The 19,614-nt window shown below is 54.6% G+C and overlaps 1 protein-coding gene and 1 long non-coding RNA gene across 5 annotated transcripts in view; one reads left to right on the plus strand and one right to left on the minus strand.

The window, feature by feature from the left end:
* Nucleotides 1–9,189: 9,189 nt before the first annotated feature.
* LOC109451907 (uncharacterized) lies at nucleotides 9,190–10,563 on the minus strand. Its single transcript, XR_002138053.2, has 3 exons — nucleotides 10,424–10,563; nucleotides 9,935–10,130; nucleotides 9,190–9,840 (listed from the first exon to the last, which is right to left on the minus strand). It is a non-coding gene; the product is annotated as an uncharacterized LOC109451907 (long non-coding RNA).
* Nucleotides 10,564–10,577: 14 nt separating this feature from the next.
* Nucleotides 10,578–19,614, plus strand: part of SPIRE2 (spire type actin nucleation factor 2) — a 31,209-nt gene continuing 22,172 nt past the window's right edge. For all 4 annotated transcript variants that reach the window (XR_012490251.1, XM_019740483.2, XM_074314988.1 and 1 more), the window contains exon 1: nucleotides 10,578–10,848. Coding sequence is in view for 3 of the 4 variants with exons in the window: in XM_019740483.2 (XP_019596042.2) it covers nucleotides 10,578–10,848 (271 nt within the window). In the remaining variant the exon portion in view is untranslated. The remainder of the gene's footprint in view (nucleotides 10,849–19,614) is intronic.

Here is a 19,614-nt window from a genome sequence, read left to right on the forward strand (position 1 = left end):
CCCTGTAAGACCTGCAATGACAGAAATCGTCTGTGTCCATTGTGTCCAATACGGTAGCCCGTGTAGCCCGTGAAGCGGCCAGGGCCACCGAGGAGCTAAACGCGTCCTTTCACTCGACTGGATCGGGGCCGCCGTGCTGGACCGCGCAGCGCGGCGCTGTCATCTGGCCCTGCACACACACCAGGTGTCCAAACCAAAGTGAGGAGGTCTCCGGTGGGGATCCCACTGTATCCTTCCGTGGGCGCGCCTTTCCGTCAACAGTGTGTCCGTAACATTCGTCCGCGTTGCGCGGAGCCCTAGCGCGTTCGTTTTCCTGGCTGCACAGTATCCCACTACATGAGTACAGATTTTTGTGTTTAATATTTTTGTACAGTATATATTTTATTTTCTGTATACGTACTGTATTGTGATGTTTTGACATCTTAAAAAGACTTTCTGGCTGGGAAGAGACTGGGCCAGCCATTTCTTAGACACAGCAGAGGGCCCAGGGGAGCAGGCCTGTGATCCGCAAACGAGCCAGTCCAGAGCCAGTCGCCTCGGTGCGGCCCCAAACCCAGCGTTCCTCTGCCTTACTGATCCCACAGCCTGGTGCCTGGCATCGTGGGACCACTGCGATAGCCCAGAGCCTCTGGAATGATTCACACTAGCCAGTCCCAGCTTTTCACCCTGCCCAGCCCTGCCTCTCGGTGGAAGCCCCAGTAAAGGCAATGACCTCAACCTGCCCACCTCTTCTGTCTTCTGCCTCCGAGTCACCTGGTGCTTCCCCGTGTGGCCCTAAGACTTGTGAGTGTAATAAACTCCCCCCCCCCCCGCATCTTCTGTGTCTCCTTTTGTGACCATGTCATAGAAGTACACAAAACATTTTCTTTTTAAAGTGAGAACAGATCAGGGTAAGAAGGGCTGAGGCCTCCAAGCTGGTTTACGCACCACCAGGGGCTGGGGAGGGCGGTGGAGCAAGGACCGCAGACCGCTGCTGTCTCACTCAGTTGAGAATAAATTGCAGAAGGCCGATCAAATAACAACACAGGCTTTCTTATCACCTCAAAAGAGCTCTTTTAGATTTGTTTCGACAGGTGTTACCATGTGTCACTTTTACGCACACATGTAACGACAAACAGGTGACAACTATATGGAAGGTGAACTGAGTCCTCTGCTCTTCTGAAGAGGTGAGTTAGAAAAACCACCCGGTTTTCCTTCCTGTGTGAGTCTCCCGCCTGTGACTCTTCTTCACTTGCACACAGAACACTTCACTTCTGACACTTCTGGGCACCAAATGTGTGGAGGTTTTTCCCCATAACAAGCAATTTCCTGTGACATAAGCTGGGTGTTCTACCATTTAACTCAATTCTGACGCTGGCAACCTGAGATAGCGTCAGATCCCACAGGTTGAGGGCTCAGTCGCACAGGACTGGCCCCCAATTCAGATGCCAAGTCTAAGTCAGGAGTCCCCAAATTACCCACGACCTCTGCCTGATTTGGCAACAAATTGGGGATCTCCACGACCCCTCCTCGGTTTCAATTAATTTGATAGAGTGGCTCACAGGACTCAAGGAAACACATTTACCAGGGTTTTTTTTGTTGTTGTTTTTTTTCGTTTTTTGTTTTTTGAGGATATGATACAGGATACAGATGACCAGCCAGATTAAGAGAGAGGTGAGGTTTGGGAGGGTCCTGAATGCAGGAGCTTCTGTCCCCATGGAACTGGGGTGTGTCACCCTCCCAGTGTGGACATGTTCCCTGACGTGGAAGCTCTCCCAACACTGTACCTCCAGGATTTTTATGGAGGCTTCCTTGCATAGGCATGGTTGGTAGTTAACTCCATTTCCAGCCTGTCTCCATCCTGACGATGGGCGTGGGGCTGAGAATTCTAATCATGGCTCGGTCTTTGTGGTGACAGCCCCCATCCAGAAGCCATTCGGAGCCACCCAGAGTCTCCCCCACTAGAATAAGAGATGCTCACTTAGGAAATGACAAGGGTTTCAGGAGCCCTGTGGCAGGAACTGGGGGGACACCAATATGTATTTCCATTATCTCACACAGGGTTGAAAGAGTCAGATCACCTTTAACTCAGTCTCAATGTCCAGGTCTTCACACAACATCACCCTGTTGGCCATGAAGACCTTTGTGATGCAGGATGATCAAAGAGCTCTCTCTCCACTGTTGACTCCTGAATTGCCTTCCCGGTCGCTGGAAATGGCAACTTTTCAAGTTTGTGCACAAGCCACAGTCACCCTATACCACTGCTGCTGGCCCTGGCCCAGAGCTGGAGCTGCTAAGCCTGGGTGGGTGCAGCTGGGTGGGAAGTGACTGTACGTATTGCATACCATTCAGCCTGTGTGGACTGCAAGCATGGACACTCCATCAAGAGCTGGTCCTGTTTCTCCATCCTTCCACTTTGGGCTTGCCGATGAAATGCACATATCCTGATGCAAGCAGAAGCTTGAAAAGACCTTGTATTTCAGAGCTTGGAACTCTGAACCCCCGAAGAACATACCTGAGCCGGCTTGCCTGAAGACCCGGCCACACGGAGGAGAGGCAGGGTGCCCAGGCAAATGTCCCAGGCCCTGGCCGGCATCCTGCCCCCACCAGAACCTGGGAATGAAGCCATCATAGGCCATCAAGCTGCCAGCAACCCAGCAGTGATGCAAACGGGGGAGTGAGGCTGGCCAAGCCCAGAGTAACTGCCACAGACCCACAGAATCATGTGCTAAGCAAACGGCTGTCGCTTTAACCCACTAAGTCTTGGGATGGTCGGTCACAGAGCGACAGAAAACTGATGTAGCCCTTTACACATGGTTCATTATAGGAGTGGGGCCATTAGTATCAGTCCACGTTACAGATGAGGAAATGTACTCACCGGTTAAGGAATTCGCTCAAGGACACACGGCTAATAAACAGCAAATACAGGGAAAGAACCCAAGCCTGTCTGACCCCCAAACCCAAGCTCTTAAACATTACGCCCCTTTGGAACCACAGACCCGGGCACGTGGGGCTGAAGCCCCTGGACACAGATGGACAAGAGAGAGAGAGCCTCCTGGATTTCCAATCTAGAGAAATTTCCTCCACGCCCTCTGCCCTCCCCAAACATCAGGAGAAACAGATAAGCCTGGGGTAGGGTGACCCAGCAGGCCGGCTCCCCTTCGTTTTGCCTCTGCCTCAGCTGCTTCACACCTGGATCTCTCCCCTCCTTCTGACTCTGCTGCCCAGCACATGGGGACGCCAGCTTTATTCATGACAATCTCTATATGGAAGTGGCCAAGAACAAGGACAGAATGTGAAGATGAATTTCTCCTTGACGTTGCTCGAGGTGCCAGGAAATACTGAGGACAAGAGTGAGTCCCTTGCAGACTCTGACCCCCGTGCCCATCCCGGGTGGAAAATGAGTGAAAGCCTTTTGTATCTCGAACGTTCATGAGAGCAAGTGCCTCATGGATGCCCTTTAAAGCCCTGACAGCATGAGTGGCTGCTGGGCGCTCCACTGCCACCCGGCCGGCAGCGGCTCAGAGCACTAAGGGGTCTGCCCTCAGGGATTGCTGCCCCATCTCAGGACAGTGCTCCTTCTCTGCCTCAAAGCGGAGCCCTGTCCTGGGGCCATGCTGACTACTCGGGTCCCATCTAGCACGACGCTCTTCTTTGTGACTGAGACACAGTACGGGCGGGACCTGTGTGCCAGGTCTGGGAGGGAACAGGAATTCAGAACCCATGAGGTCCCCACAAGGATCTCAGAGCCTCTGCACTCTGCTGGCTGAGTGTGACGGTGTGAGTCACTGTGCATAGGAAACTGCAGGAAACAGGCCATAAAAAGGCTGCAGCTGTCAAGGCAAACCCTCTGGGCAGCCCAGCGGTGACAGTGGGGTCCTGTTAGGAGTCTGGTTCCAGCAGCTCTGCCTGTTCCCACCTCCCACTCAAGCCATGCATCTGACAGAGACCCCAGACCACACCAACAGCTGCCTGTGTCAAGCACTTTTTAAGTTATTTGAGGGGGAGTTTATTAAGCTTTGGGGAACACTGTTTCCACTTGGCCATGGGTCTCTCTCAGAAAAGGTTTTCTCTCTTAATATCCCCAAGCTGCTGACTGGGATGGAGCCCTAATTATTGTAATTATTTTAATTAGCAGTAAATTCACACTTACATTGTCCTGATGCTTGCCAAATTCCAGAGCATAGACACAATAGGTCCATATTCTTAGAAACCACTAAACAAATTTCTCTAACCAGGTGAAGTTATAAAAGTCGCCAGCACACGGAAGCAGCTTGCAGGGGGCTGTGCTCAGACACACCAGACGGTGCCAGACCCTGAGGAGCCAGGCCTGCCACCGCTATGCTCCGCCTGGCTTGGGCTCATGCCATGGGTGACACCAACTGCGGCTGTGCAGGGCGGGCACGTGTGGCGTCAATGCCTGCCTCCGTTTCCTGTGCCAACACCAGTATTCCCCACTTCCACCCTCAGAGGTTCTTGTGTTCCAGGAAGAGGTAGGTGGCCCAAGGTGCTTTGTGCCATGATGTGACCTCCTCATCAGGAAATGAAGGCTTTAGAGTTGGAGGAGTAGAGTTCACGAGACCCTCCTGTAAGCACCCAGACTGCTCAGGAAGGAAAAGAAGCCCAAGAAAACCTTGGAGCCTCAGTTTCTCCATCCGTAAAGCCTGACAGAGGCCGGTGAGCTTCCCTGGGAAGGGCGTGGGCTCTGCTGCTGTCTGCACTCTGGAGTGAAAGGCCAGTACTATGTCCAGGGGCAAGAGTGACCTTCAGTGTTTCATCTGGGCTGAGGGCCAGCGAGACCCACTGAGGCGACACGGAAGTGATGACAGCCCCCCACACCTGAAACGCCCCTTCCACAAAGCCAGCATCTCGACAGCCCACCATTTGGCAGCAGCCAACATCTGTGCCTCCACGCACACTTCCTAGAAGGATTGATGTCTGAGGATGATGTGGGTGGATCCCACACACTCACAGCCATGTTGGAAGACGCACTGGCCCGGTTCCTGGAGTGCAGTTTATGAAAAGGGGGATGGAAATGGGCAGGGGAGAAAATGCAAGGAGGGGTGCGAGCAGGAATGTGAATCCACTGACATCCACTTATAGTGGCTGCCACACATCTCAACTTGAGAAAGCCAAACCAAAGCTTAGCGTGTGTGGGCACAAACACTCTCACATGCACATACACACATGCTCTCACATACACTCATACATGCACCCATATACACACGCTCACATACACACCTGTACCCATGTACACACACATACTGTGTTTCCCCGAAAATAAGATATAGCCGGACAATCATCTCCAATGGGTCTTTTGGAGTAAAAATTAATATAAGACCCAGTCTTATTTTACTATAAGACCGGTCTTAATATAATATAATATAATATAATATAATATAATATAATATAATATAATATAATATAATATAATACCAGGTCTTATATTAATTTTTGCTCCAAAAGATGCATTAGAGCTGATTGTCCGGCTAGGTCTCATTTTCGGGGAAACATAATATACACACATGCACACTCTCACACACGCAGACTCACACATGTATTCTCACCTGCACACATGTACACATTCAAGTACTCTCACACAAAACACACACACACATACTCGCACACTCACATGCACACATAGCACACACACTCATACGTGTACTCTCACCAGCACAAGGACATGTACACTGTCGCACACATACATGTGCATGCACACACATACACCTGCACACACTCACACTGCTGCTCAGTCAGCACACAGTGAATGACACCCCCATCCCTCTGCCCTGCGCTCTTCCCGGCCCTGACAATGCACCAGTGAGAAAAGCACGCGGTTGTAGAGAACATGGAAGCTCTTCCACGCTGACACCAACCATTCCCCAGCCTGATGAGAGACAAAGCAGAGCACAGGCCAGGGCGCAGACATGCTGCCCTCCGTGTAAAAAGGGACATGAGCTTGTAGGAGGTCGATGCCATTTCGGGGATGATACACAGAAGAGCAGTGGCCGCAGGTGCCTGACTGTGACGGAAGACTTCTCAGTTTATACTTTTCGACGTCAGCATGTCAGATGAGCCGACATCCACATCGATATGTAGGATTACCTCTGTAATCCTGCAAAGATGTCAGCTGTGACAGAAACGTGCTTCCCTCCAGGCTGTGAGGAAGACCTGGTACACGGATGAGGCCCTCCAGCAGCTGCAAGTAGTGCACTGGGAAAGCGCTCGCCTGAGTTTTAACCACCCTGCCTTACCTGTTCAAAACATACGAGAAAATGAGTTCAAACTTTGGAAGTGACCTCCGATGTCTTCAGAACGAAGCAAACCGTGTCCTCCAGGATTTTCTCGCCTCCTGTTCAGAACTCCAGGGTGAGTACCCCCTTCAGCACCCCTCTTCTGGTCCTGCCCTCACAGCACAGCCCTCTCCTTCTCTTGGCTTAGCTCTGGGACCTCCATGTCCCCCCCTGTGCTCTGGGTCTCCTGCCTCCTCGTCTTGTCCACCACCAGCCTCCAAACCTGTAGCAATGCCCAGTCCAGGGCCCTTGCCTGGGAGCCATTCTGGGCTCCCGTTCAGAGATCAAGCACAGTCTGGCTCTATCTGGCTCCCCTTGGGATTCATGGCCTTTACCATTATCCCAAAATAAACCGAAAGCACAAAACCAGGCCTTCTCGAGTTTCAGCCTTTCCTCCCAGACCCCTGAGCCCTGCCTGGCTGCGAGGAGCAGGACAAAGAGGGCATTCAGGGGCCTCTGAGTCATGGCAACAGGGGCCTGGCGGCTCACTGCACTTGGTGTGCTTGGGTCCCTTGGGGGAAGCCGACCTGTTTTTCGATCTGAAGTGGAACTGGTAGGAGAGAGCCTCTGCACTCCACTCACCACAGCCGAAGCCTCTGCCTGTGTCTAGGGGAGTCGACAGGCCTTTGATCTCAAGTTGTCATTGATCTTAAACCCAACTGCCCACATGCCTGACTCACTCTGACTGTTGTTTCTATGCACTCAGAGTGTTCTCACTCTGCCATGCTGGACCCTGGAGTCCTGGGCTCCTCTCCTGGAATCACGTAACTGTAGGCCACAGCGCACCTGGGGATCCAACCCCAAGTTATCTTTTGGCCTCTAGGAGCCTAAAATTAAGATCCTCTAGATTCTGTGTCGTCCAGAGGTATAGTTCCTAAAGCTTTTTAATAGATGGCCAACCGCAGGCATGAGCCACCGGCGCCCGATCGTATTGCCCCTGTGTGGACAAGATCACATCTCCCTCGAAGCACCAAACACTGGGAGAAACAACCAACCAGTGGTTGTTTTTACATATCACGCTCCTGTAGCCCTCAGCCAGCTGAAGAGAAGGTGCTCCCCTGTGCTGTTTCTCCAAGGTGGCACCTGGGTGGCCTTTCACTGAAGACATCAATGCCCAGCACTCAGCACGTGTGTGAGTGCACAGCGCACACCATGAGATGAACCCTGGGGAGTGTCTTTGCTCACGTGAGAACTGGACACAGGGAGTCTGCAGGTCCACACACTGGCACATTGTCATGGCACTAAATGTCTCTATCCTGTCCCCAAGCACAGCCCACAGTGACAGATCACATCCCACCCCTGGGACTCCCTAATCTATTGGAAATGAAGTATAAAGAACGTTTTTAGGAGTCAGCCACAGGTGATCCCACAACCGTGGAAATGACCTTGCCCCAGAGCTTTCCAAGTTAATGATTGACCTCTATCGATTCTACCATGCGTTTTTAACAGCCGGAAATACACTGTTTCTAAAATCCAAGTGGCAAGTTCAAGTTATGGAAGAACTAACATTTCTCTGAGTCTGATGTTGTGTTGCCCGTCTGTGGACAAATAGCTAAATATTTTAGCCCAAGTGCCATTTTCCACGGAGGTGTACCCCATCTCCCATCCCGACCAGGCGCCATATGCAGTGCTCACATAGGAGCAGCTGGGATGTGCTCTTGCCTTGGTATGCGTCCCAGACAACTGTCATTTTACCCACATGAATCCCTTGTGGTAGAGCCCTCAGTCTGATTCAAAGTATTAAGAACACTTTTTAATTAGCAGCCATGCTTTGGGACGTCACCCCAGCTGCCTGCTGGGTGCAGCTTAGCCCTGTGCAGCGCTCCCACCAACCAGTCAGAACCCAGCTGCATCTAGTTGCGAGAGCCATGGGCCACTTTGACCAGTTTTCTCTTCCAGTGCAGTCCTGATTCCTTTCTGATGACTGGCTTAAAAGCCACTCTGGGGCTCCCAGTCTACAAGGTTGAAACCCCTCTCCCTACCACCGCCAGCCTTGGGCCATATTGGGCTTACTTCCCACCTAGGTCCATTTCTAGGTGTCATGTCGTTTCTTTGGGAGGGGATGTAGAAGTAAATGACCTGAGAGGGGAAAAAAGTGATGGTTTCTAGGAGCATCTATAGAGCTGACCGACGCTTCTGCTTGCTCATTTTGGTCATGGCGAGGGGGACAAATCTGTGTGAGGGTACAATACCCAAGATTACAGGGCTGTGATCTTGTCCACATCAGGGCAATGCAATAGGGGATACGAAGAGATAAGTAAAACCTCATTTTTTAAAACTTTTAGTAAAACCCCAGTGTTCTAAATCTTGCTGGCTGGTGTCTTGGAAAGTGCCCAGGGATCCCTAAAAAAAAGATCAATGCCATATCAGAGAGGGTATTGTACCCTTCCACAGGCCAAGGACCACTGGGCCAGCCAGGTGTGAATTGTCACTAGGTCCTTACCAAGGCCCCCTGGTCTTCAAATGAGATCCTGAAACCACGTGCTGAGGTGGGGAAAGTTGAAGGCCTTTGAAGAACAGGGAAGGAACTTCTTGCTATGACCCAACCAGCTTCTAATTAGGGTGACTGCACACATTCTACCCTGCCCACTCACTGCACCACACACCCAGGAGGGGGAGGGTGGCTGGCTGCGGTGGGAGCAACGCCATCTCAACCACAGGTGTTGCAAATGGAAGTCTATCCCATGGAGTCTGAGAGCAGAAACCACCCGTCTGTGGGCCAAGCAGAAACAAGCTCACCGTGTGGCTGTGTGTGTGTGGGGGGGACAGTTCCCCGGGGTCAAACACACCTGGCATTGTGTCATGAGAGTCAGGAGGGACTTTCCTTAACCACTGCAGCGGTCGGCTGTGCGTGCGTGCGTGCGTGCGTGGGAGTCCTCACTGAAGGGTTCTTAACTGCATTGCTCTCAGGCAGACCTGGAAGTTTCTCACTGACTTTTATTGATAGTCGTGTGCGCGCACAGTTCATTCAGGAGACAGCGTATCTCCCACCTGCCCCATGTCCAGTTTTCGCTTGGAGAACTGAAAGTTGCCCGCTGCTGAATATAGAAACTTTTGGCACAATCTGTCTTCATCAAACTCTTCTTTGTTTGAAGATTAAAATTCCAGATGGGATTATCTGGCACTAGGGCCCCAGATGACAGCCTTCCCCCGTCCCCACCTCATCTCTTTCAAAGGAGATGAAATTGCCCATTGCTGTGGTTCCTACACTGGGCTGCTCAGAACCACCAGGGAACTCTGGGGTCCCAAGTTCCACCTCAGACCAGGCACAGACTCTGCAGCTGGGGAATCTCCAGGAACTTGCATTCTGTGATCTCCCCAGGGGATCCAGGCTTGGGGCCCATTGCCTTAGTGCTGATTATTCTCCAGTTGCATTTGGCTCTGTTATTTCGGATCAGCCAGAGTAAGCTACCTGGGTGTGTAGGTGCCACCCCTCCCCTGGAGGGAGTGAGCTGGCCAGGAATGGAGGCACAGACGCGTTCAAAGGGGAATGCCGCTCTCCCATTGGTGAACAGCCCGTTTATTTTTCCTGGAGACACCAGAGCATTTAACACCGACAAGTCTCCTGCTGCAAAAGGTCAAAGGGTCATTTATTAAGTGCTTGCTTCATACCGTGAGGTCTCCCTCACTCTCATCACCCTATAGCAACCTCCTGAGCTCACCTTGCCAGCCTGCCCTCCACAGAGGCCACTGAGGGCATCGTGCGCTCCTCCACCATTGTAAAGCCTGCGTGTGTGAGTGTGTATGTGTAGGGGGTGGAGGTGATGATTCACAGTCCTCCTGGCTCCCTCCTGCGTTCCAGCGTCAGACGTGCCCGAGGCCCCGGAGTCACTGCACTGTTTTGGGCTGGATGTCGGCCTAAATACGAGAGCGAGAGCCGGGCGTGGGCGCCCGCCGTCTGGGTTTGCCAGGAGCGCGGGGGTGGGGAGAGCCTCCCTGGGATGCAGGCCACCCCTCGGCCTGGCTCAGCGCCCCACGGCTCTCCCCCACTTCCTCACCCACTCTCTGGCCCGGCCCTGCGCTCCCCGCCTCTCCCAGCCCTGCACCCTCGGGCCCCGCTCTCCCCGGCCCTGCACCCCCCCGGACCACCTTTCCCAGGCCGGGCTCCGCGCCACCCCCTACAGCCAGGCCTCTCCCTCGACCGCCCTCACCTGCGCCTCGCGCGCGGGGCGGGGCCGCCGAGGATGACAAAGCAGCGGCCAGAGGCGCGGGATCCGCCCCCCGCGCTCGGCGGGTGCGTCGCCTGCCCTGGCGCGGCTGTTATGGAAACCGGCCGGGCGCGCGGGAGGTGATGATGGGGCGGCCATGGCCCGGGCCGGCAGCTCCAGTGGCGACGCGGCGGCCGGGGCTCGGGCGGCGGGCGCGGGACAGCCGGAGCAGTGGGAGCTGTCCCTGGAGGAGGTGCTGAAGGCCTACGAGCAGCCCATCAACGAGGAGCAGGCGTGGGCCGTGTGCTTCCAGGGCTGCCGCGGGCTGCGGGGCGCGCCGGGCGGCCGGCGGCGCATCCGGGACACGGCGGACATCCTCCTGCGCAGGGACGGCTCGGTCAGCGCGCGGCTGGAGCCCGGCGCCGCAGGTGAGGCCGGTGGGGGTGTGGCCGGGCGCTCTCGTGCGGCGCGCGGGGCTGCTGGGGCGGGTGGGGGGAGAGCTCCGAGCGGCTGGGCCGGCAGGGGTGCAGAGGAAGGGGCTGCGACCCCTCCCTCCTCCTCTGCTGGAGGCGAGCCCCGCCCTTCCACGTCCTATCAATGTTGGACCTGGCGCCCCCTTCCGCACCCTCCCTCTGCTGGTTAGGAGGGTCCCCTCCACCTTCTCTCTGAGCGGGACCGGAAGGCCTTTCTCTGCCCTTTTCTGGATTGGGAGCCCTGCCCCCAACTGTCTACTGGGACTCAGACCTCCTTCGCTCGCCTGCCCTCTCCCTCCCCCCTCTGCTGGACCTGGAAGTCCCCTGCTCCTCTCCATCCTTCCCTCTCTCCACCGGGAAGCCCTCTTCCTCCAATCTGGGATACCCCCTGCTTTCCTGGACCCGCCACGCCAACCTGGAACCCATCTGTTAACATCAGGGCCAGCTGCTTTGGGTTGGCTGCCTGCGGTTGGGCATGTTTACCTCAGCGGAGAGGGACTTTGGCTTGATGGCTAAGGACCTTGGGTGGGGAGACTGGATTCTGGGTCTCCCATCCCCTGTTCTCCCCACCTGGGGCCAGGTCGTCCTGCTCTGTGGGTCTGCAGCCATTTCCACCCATTGACTCTTGGTGTGGAATCCTTCACTGGTAACTGCAAGGCTGGTGCCTTAGGCAGGAGAGGAACAAAAGTCCCCCTTGGGCTCTTTCGGGGATAAGAGGGTGGGAGGAGGGGCTGTGCGTCTCTGGAATCCCTGCTGAATGGCCACCAATGTCCTGGGTTTAATGGAGAGCAAGGAGAATGTGTACAACTTGGGGGACTATTTGCGTAGTTTCTCTGCCCTTAATCATCAATACTAATAATCAATTAAGCCCTTTAAAGGTATTTGAAGTCTGTTCAGGATAGTGAGTTTAGGTGATTTTTAGCTTCTTTCTTCCAGAAAAAGTTCTTTCTTTCCTGGAGAACCAGCGTGCTGGTATGAAGCATATGATGATATTACCCCAAAGCTGATACCCTGTGGGGAAACACAAAGGCCCGCTGTGTGTGCAGACGAGGGCTGGACTCGCTCCAGCCCAGAGCTGTGGGTTTGCAGAAATCCTCATGGCAGGCATCAGGGAGGGTCGGGCAGGACCAGGGCAAAGCTGGACGGGGGAGACAGCTGCTCTGGGAACAAGGAGGCGTCTGCTGGACACCGCCCAGGAACCATCACCAAATCTTCCCTTCTCATCCCTGTGCCCTGTTTCCACCCACCTCAACACCTCTGCCATGGGACACTTGCGAGTTGCTGCATTTTCCACAAAAACACCAATATATTTGGGGGCAGATATAAGAGCTGGCACTCCAGACTCCAGTAGTGTTCCCATTATACACTCAGTAAGCTGAGGCTCAGGCTTACCTAAAGTCACAGAAAGCAGCAGGGTTTGGAGTCAGCACGCAATGCTCTGTCCTCACAGGTTGGGCTGAGAGCCCTGTACACGATGGCCTTGTCTCCCCTGTGTGGCCCTGCAGTCTGCATATTGACAAAGATCTTTTCTCCTGAAACTGTATTTTCCTTATTAAAAGACCATCCCTGTGCCCCTCCCCATCCCCGGAGATAATACCGTATAGCCTGGGGTCTGGCTCCTGGCACCACAGTGCAGGACAGGGCTGGTCTGACCCTCGGATTCTAAAGATGGGGAAACTGAGGCACAGAGTGGTCAGTGGTTTGCCACCAATCACGCAGCTGCTTAGAACTGAGATGCACCCAGCAACCCCCTAACTGTGGGGGTCACACTATGTTTCTTATTGGTACTCTCTGAACTGTTGTCCCAAGAGGGCTGTCCTCAAGGGTGGTGGGTGCTCTCCATCTCTCCGGCCCCCAGGGACGGTTCAGCCCCTCCTTCCTGGTGATTGCAGACCCAAAGGCACTTCCTGCTGTCTCCATGCTCACAGCTCCACAGGAAATCCAGGCTGGGTTCAAAGCTCACGGGTCGCCACCCTATGTTGACTTTTATGGGGAGGTGCCAGCCTGTGACATGAAGGAGCCCAATTCCATTTCCCACTCGATACGATACGATCGTTGGTTCCTGTCCATAAATATGTCTGGCAAAGGTGGACGAGGTTTACCACTTGCTGCCTCTTTTAAGATTAAGGAAAATGCATTACCCGAACTTCCTTTTCTGTCCTTGTTGACCTTTTGTGAATCGGCTGGAACTTCAGACCACGTGTCTGCCAAAGACGCCAAACCCAGAGTTCTCGGGGCCTGAGTGATGACTGGGGGATTCACTGAATGAGGCCTGTTAATTCCTGCTGTAAACAGCAGTCAGAAAGACATTTGGATGGGTCCTCAGTATAAGTGAATGTTTAAAATAACTGAAGAAATCAACAACAAAACGAAACCATACTTGGGAAGTGATAATGGTACCTCAGCATGCACGTGGGAACAAGACCTCCCTCCAGCTATGTACGGAAAGCTGACATGGGAAAAGCTGATGAGAATAATCTTTAGTCTGAAGACCTTGTCATCACTGCTTGGAAGCCCCCTTTTTTAAGTGGGAAAACACGTTAACGTGAAGTTATTTTTACCAGGCAATTCTTGAACCACCTGCTGCTGAAGGAAGGGCTCCTTTTTATGACCAAGCAGGAAACCCGTCAGGTGTCATGGCAGTGGTGAGCTGAGCCATCGCCTGAGGCCATGCTCATTAAATGCAGCTGGGCAGTGACTGGGTGACCCTGGGATACTTTCAGGGGTGTCTGTCCCCCTGATGCCCCCTGAGGGCACTTCAGCCCAAAAGCTACGCTTGACTGGGTAGCAGGGGAACCTACATCTGCTGGTGAAACACTTTCCTCCAGGCATTAGGCTCTCCACCAAGAAAACCACCACGGGCAACAGAGGCTGGAAGCTGGAAGCGGGTGTAGATAAGGATGTGCCTATCCCGGTGTCTCTTTTCCCTTTGCCTCCCACCTTCTCCATTCTGCTCATGCTAATGTACACACCGCCCTACTTTTCTGATTGTTTTTTCTAGTCAGTTTTGATGCTCAAACTCTTCACGGGCCCACTCTCCGGTGCCTCACGGGACCTGTCTGTCACTAGGTCACAGCTGTCCCTCCAGGCCCCTCCTGTCTAGTTCTGAGGCCAGCTGACCTCAAGGCTCCAGAAGCACTGCACGGTCCAACCTAAAGGCCCGCTGCAGCCCTCGCTGCATGGACACGGGGCTTTCCCAGTCTCCTCACTGTGCAGCCCTGAGTTCCACACTCAGAAACAACTTTCAGTCTGTCCTGCATAGCACTATGACGTCCCTGTGCCATGAACTCCGTGGGACCTGCAATTCTCTTTCCACTTTCTTACCTCCAGCCCGATGGCTAGAGGAACAGCCATGCTGAAGAGAAGGCTCTGGTGTGTCACCACTGCCCCCATTCTGGCCTGAGGTGATGGTGGCATGTGCCTGGGGAGGGGTGAGGACTAGAGAGGGAACGTCAGTAGGGAGCCTACATCCATCCTGGGCCCAGGATGCACACACACACATGCACAAATGTGTACGTGCACACAGGCATAAACACGTAAACACACACAGACACGTGCACACACACACATGCATATGCATACATGCAGACACGTGTACACATACAGACATAGACATGCACACACACACACACACACACACAGACACGTGCACACACACAGGTGCCACCACCACCGCTGTTGTTTCTGCGCCATCACTGCATATGCACAGGAGCTGTCTGTCCCTACTGTAGACGCTCACTCGTCTGTGTCCTGGTCCAGGGTCCCCCCCAACAGCTGCAGGGGAATCTATGGCCAGTGAGGAATGTCTGGACCCCTGGTGTTCCAGGAAGCCCTGTGTGTCCTGTGGAATGGGGCACTAAAACGGGACTTGGCAAGTGCCTTCCTGTGACTAGGGACTGTCTTTTTTTTTAATTTTTATTGGGGAATATTGGGGGACAGTGTGTTTCTCCAGGGCCCATCAGCTCCAAGTCTTGTCCTTCAATCTAGTTGTGGAGGGCGCAGCTCAGCTCCAAGTCCAGTCTCGCCAGTTTCCAATCTTACTTGCAGGGGGCCCACCATCGCATGCGGGAATTGCACGGGCTACCTTGTTGTTGAGAGCTTGCACTCTAACCAGCTGAGCCATCCAGCTGCCCCTCTGGCAGCGCAGGGGCAACTCATTGTCTTCAATCTAGTTGTGGAGGGCGCAGCTCACTGGCCCATGTGGGAATCGAACCAGCAAACCTGTTGTTCAGAGCTTGTGCTCTAACCAACTGAGCCGTCCGGCCGCCCCCAGGATTGTCTCTGTAGCTTGCCTCTGTGTGGTCCTTTGTCCACACTGTGACCACACGGTGAGCATTGAGTGGCATTGTCCAGCGATGGTTTCCCAGTCCTGCTGAGGAAGTGACTCCTGCTTGGAGCCTCCCTCCCCTTGAACCTCCTCTGGTGACCAGGTTCCCCTCACATGGGTGTCCCACCATTGGGCCTCGGAGCTCTGCTTTTGCTGCACCCTGTGAAGGTTGCCCAATCCAGATGTGGTGTGGAGATGAAGCAGGGCCGCCCCAGGATGGATGGGCACTTTCCTTTACCACCCACAGTGACAGCGGCCGGCACCTGCAGGGTGCCCTCAGGACAGTGCTCTGGTGGCACTGTTATGATCCCCTTCTATAGCTGAGAACACTGAGGTCCAGAGAAAAGCAGCCACCTGTCACCTGGTGGGGAGGTGGGGGCTCCAGCCCTGGACCCAACCTCCTGCCTGGCTTTGTAAGTTCCTTACACTGTGCGTGCCTCAGTTTCATTCTCTGAAATGGGAGGGCCGGCGGCAGCTGCCTCAGAGGCTGGGTCGATGTCTGTGCAGCCTTGGGACACTCCTGGTGCAGGGTAACACTGGCTGGCACCGGTGGCTCTCCGCACCACGCCCTAACCCCTGTGCACGTGGCAGCTCCCCGATCTGAAGAAGTAGGTGCTGGTCCCCGTCCCATTTACTGATGATGTAAAACGTCTTCCACCTGCAGAATGCCCGGAACGCCCCTTCGGGAAACAGGAGTGGGGGGCGCTGAAGGTGCCCCAGGGCAGGCAAGCTGGGTGGTGAGGGTGCCCGGCTGCCGCTGTGTGTGGGGGAGGCTGCAGGTGCTGGGAAGGGCACCTGGGTGTGACTGAGCTGGGTGTGTTTGCAGATAGCATTCCCGAAGTAGTGTCACCTCTGAGCAAGGATTACCTCACAGGAAGGCAGTCCCTGGCAAGCTGTGTGGCTGCCTCAGTGGGCCCACCCGCCGGCCCTGCCGCGGCAAGTTCTGCGCTGTGCGCTTAGGAGAGGCCCTGACCCTTGCAAAGGGGTCCTTGAGGTCCCTGTGCACCTTGAGACTTGGCTCGTGGGGATGCCACTCCACCCCTCCCAACCCCAGATCTTTACCCGCAAGTATATGTGTCGCCTCACAAAGGGAGCACTGTGGCTGGCACTGGTTGGTCTGGTCCAAGGATGTGGCCATTTAAGCAAATATGCCAGTGAGTATCAACCGCAGGATGACACTGGGTTTCGCTCTGATCCTGTCGGACTCCTCAGAGGGAGTTTGGCCTCCAGGTAAGGCCCCACTCAAGCCAGAAGGCTGCCTGAAGTGGCGTGCCGGTAATTAGGCAAATCAGCCTGTACTGAGTCCAGAGCACCTGGGGCCGTGCCCCTCGCTCTCTTCAGCTCTGCCCGGCATCCCTGTCTGTTCAGTCACAAGTGTGTCCTCTCAAGGGCATTTGCCTGGCAGCCTCTCTCCAGGGACTGGAGAGGGAGAGAAGGCGGAGGATCTAAAAAGCAGGGTGTAAGGGTGTCTTTTGGCCACGGTCACAACTTACAAAGTTTACTACTTAAAACAGCACAGATTTATTCTCTTACAGTCGAAGGTCAGAAATCCAAGATCATGTCTTTGCCATAAGCTTCACTGCATCTGCTACCCCAAGTCCCCTTGCAGTGTAACGTGTCCACAGGTCCTATGATTGGAACATGGACAGGTTGGGGGCCAGTGTTCTGCCAACCAGAGGGGAAATATCATGGGTAGAATGGACGCTGGTCCTCCCACCTGGATTCCACCGTCAGCAGCGATCATAGAACATGGGTTCTGGAATTGTGCTTCCACCCAACGCTTTATGGGGGCACTTATCACACGTGAGTCCACTGTGGTAAACATAGATAAAGAGATCACTGGGCCCCACCCAGAGTGTCTGATTCCACCCAGTTCTGGGGTGGGCCTGAGAATATGCATTTCTGGCTAGTTCCCAATGATGCTGGTCCCAGGGCCCACTCTGGGACCGCTGGGCTACTGTACGTGGATTCCTGGGGCCACACTTTCAGAAGGGGTCCCCCCGCTCCTGCTGGAACACCTCCAGTGCCAGATGACTCAAATGTCAGAGGGGGACAAACCGTGGTCTGGAGAGCCAGGCCAGTGGGGGTTGACCCTCAGCCAGGTGCCTCGGGCAGGTTCCTCACCCTCTGCGGGCCGCACTGGACAACAGAAGGACTAAATGAGATGTCCCCGAGAAGCAATGCCAGGGGAAGGACCGTCAGTTGCAATGTAGTGCCTCGCTTTTAGGGCTGCTGCCTGATGCGGGGACCACCGATGGGGTATCCCTGCAGTTGTCCCAGAACACACTGCAGGGGGTGGAGGCACCAGAATATTGTGAAGGTGCAGACATTAACGGCGTTTTTTGCTGGGGGTGAGGGCAGCTCTGGCCAACACACAGCTCCCCGGGACTGGGTCCCCCTGGAATCACTGCAGTCCTGGTATCTGGGGTTCTCACTTACAGGGGAGGAAACCACAGCCTGTGGGTGATGTGTGACTTTGTAGCAAAGCAGGCAGGCATACCCCAAACACCGGTGCCTTTGACCCAGAGAGCTCTCTGCATTTGCTAAACAAACACACACCTTCCGTGGTTTCGAGCGGGCGTTCTCCATCCCTGCGGTCACCAGCTCATTTCTAGACATTAGCGCTCAGCCTAGGGCATTGCGTAATTCTAATTATAAAATGTGTTTCCTGATGATGTAACAAGCATTTACTGATAACTTACTAGGCGCTGGAACGCTAGGAGCGTTTTGTTTAATCTTTACAGTAACCAGTAAGGTGGGTGACAGCCTGCTGTTTCAGAGGGTTCTGAGGGGCTCAGAGAAAGTCCGTGAGTTGCTCTAAGTCACACAGGTTGTCTGACTCCAAACTGTTCTCACCGCCGACCATGGCTCCTGCTCTCTGAGCGGTGAGTGAGGAGGGGATGCTGCCCTTTTGCTCGCTCACACACACACGTTAGTTTCTTGACTCCACAGAGTATCACATGCTCCAGATTCAGACAGTGTGAAGGGCACATTACAGGGTCCCCCGGCAGCCTCGTCACGGTAGCGGAAGGCGTCGTGTACATATCCTCTAAACTCGGGGGTCTGCCCTCAGCTGTTCCCTTACTAGGGGGCTCAGCTCATCTCATTACAAAGGACACCTCCTTCTTCTCAGTGGCTGTCCAGTGTCCCTTGTGTGGACGTCTCCGTGTGTCTTCAATGGACTTTTAGGTGTTGGCAGTGTTTCGCTGTTCGGAAGATATGACAGTGAGTAGCCGGATGTGCCATGCCACCTGCTGTCAGGAGGCGAGTGGGTGCAATTCTGAGATGCTGCAGGTCGCCATCTCCAGCCAGCACTGATGGGGCCCGTCCCCACCGCCCGCACAGGCCTCGGCCTGCTCGTCCTCCCCCCACGGCCTGGCCGCTTGGCCGCGCCTCATCACTCCAGCCTGAGAGGTGGAAGGCAGAAATCTCCTGGGCTTGAAAGGCCGCTCCACTCTTGTCCTTCACTCTCTATCCATAGTAAGACCCCTGGGGGAGCCCAGTGAGGCCAGTGCTGTGGCCAGCCTCCCCAGATGTGTGGGGTCTCCATCTTCGGGGGGCTGGACAAAGGAGTGATGGGCTCCTCCTTGGCCATTCCCTGCCCTGCCCCTAAAGAGTCACGTGCAGGATGCCCGCGGGCTGAGCCTGGCCAGGAGGCCCTGCTGGTCCCATCCCTGTCATCACCACGTCCTTGCAGGACACCGTGCCCTAGGAAGTGTCAGCACTCGCTACCTCACTTGTCATTGTGTTAGGCTAGGCAGGTGTCATCTCCGTCTGCAGGTGAGGAAACGAGGTCAGAGAGGAACAAGCACAGGTGGCACAGGTGGGTAGGAATGTGGCCTGAAAGGTGCTCCTTACCCCCGACCCCAAGGCAGATGGGGGCCGAAGCGGCCAGGTAGCCTCCTCCCACCACTCACCTGCTGGGCAGGCGCAAGCTCTTTCTTGAAGCTGCTGGGGGAACTCCAGGCTGCAACGTCCCCACAGACTTCTCTCCAAATAACACCTGTCATCTTTTACGGCTATGGCACAGGGTCATGTGAAAGAAAACACCGTAGCTTCTTATTTCTCCCCATCTGTTATTTTATACAGAAGAAACCAGACAGGCTTCCCTTTTCTACTACCTCTTGGCTTGGATGTGCTCCCTGCAGAGAGAGAAGCACTGACTGGAGGGGACCCAGGGGTCCTCATCCGAGCGCCAGCTCAGTGTGGCCCAAGCCCTCACTCCTAGCTGCCACCATCTGCTTCTGTCTGGTCTCTGCTCTCCCGAGATAATTTTTTAAATAAGCAGAAGGTACTTTACACAATGCTGTGTGACCACGTTGGTAACAAAGTTACGTTAGCTCCACTCAGTTACACCCGGGCTGGGGGGGGTTGGTTGCGAGGGCACACTTTGG

Source organism: Rhinolophus sinicus, linkage group LG11 (assembly GCF_036562045.2).
Source record: "Rhinolophus sinicus isolate RSC01 linkage group LG11, ASM3656204v1, whole genome shotgun sequence".
Taxonomy (NCBI): Eukaryota; Metazoa; Chordata; class Mammalia; order Chiroptera; family Rhinolophidae; genus Rhinolophus; species Rhinolophus sinicus.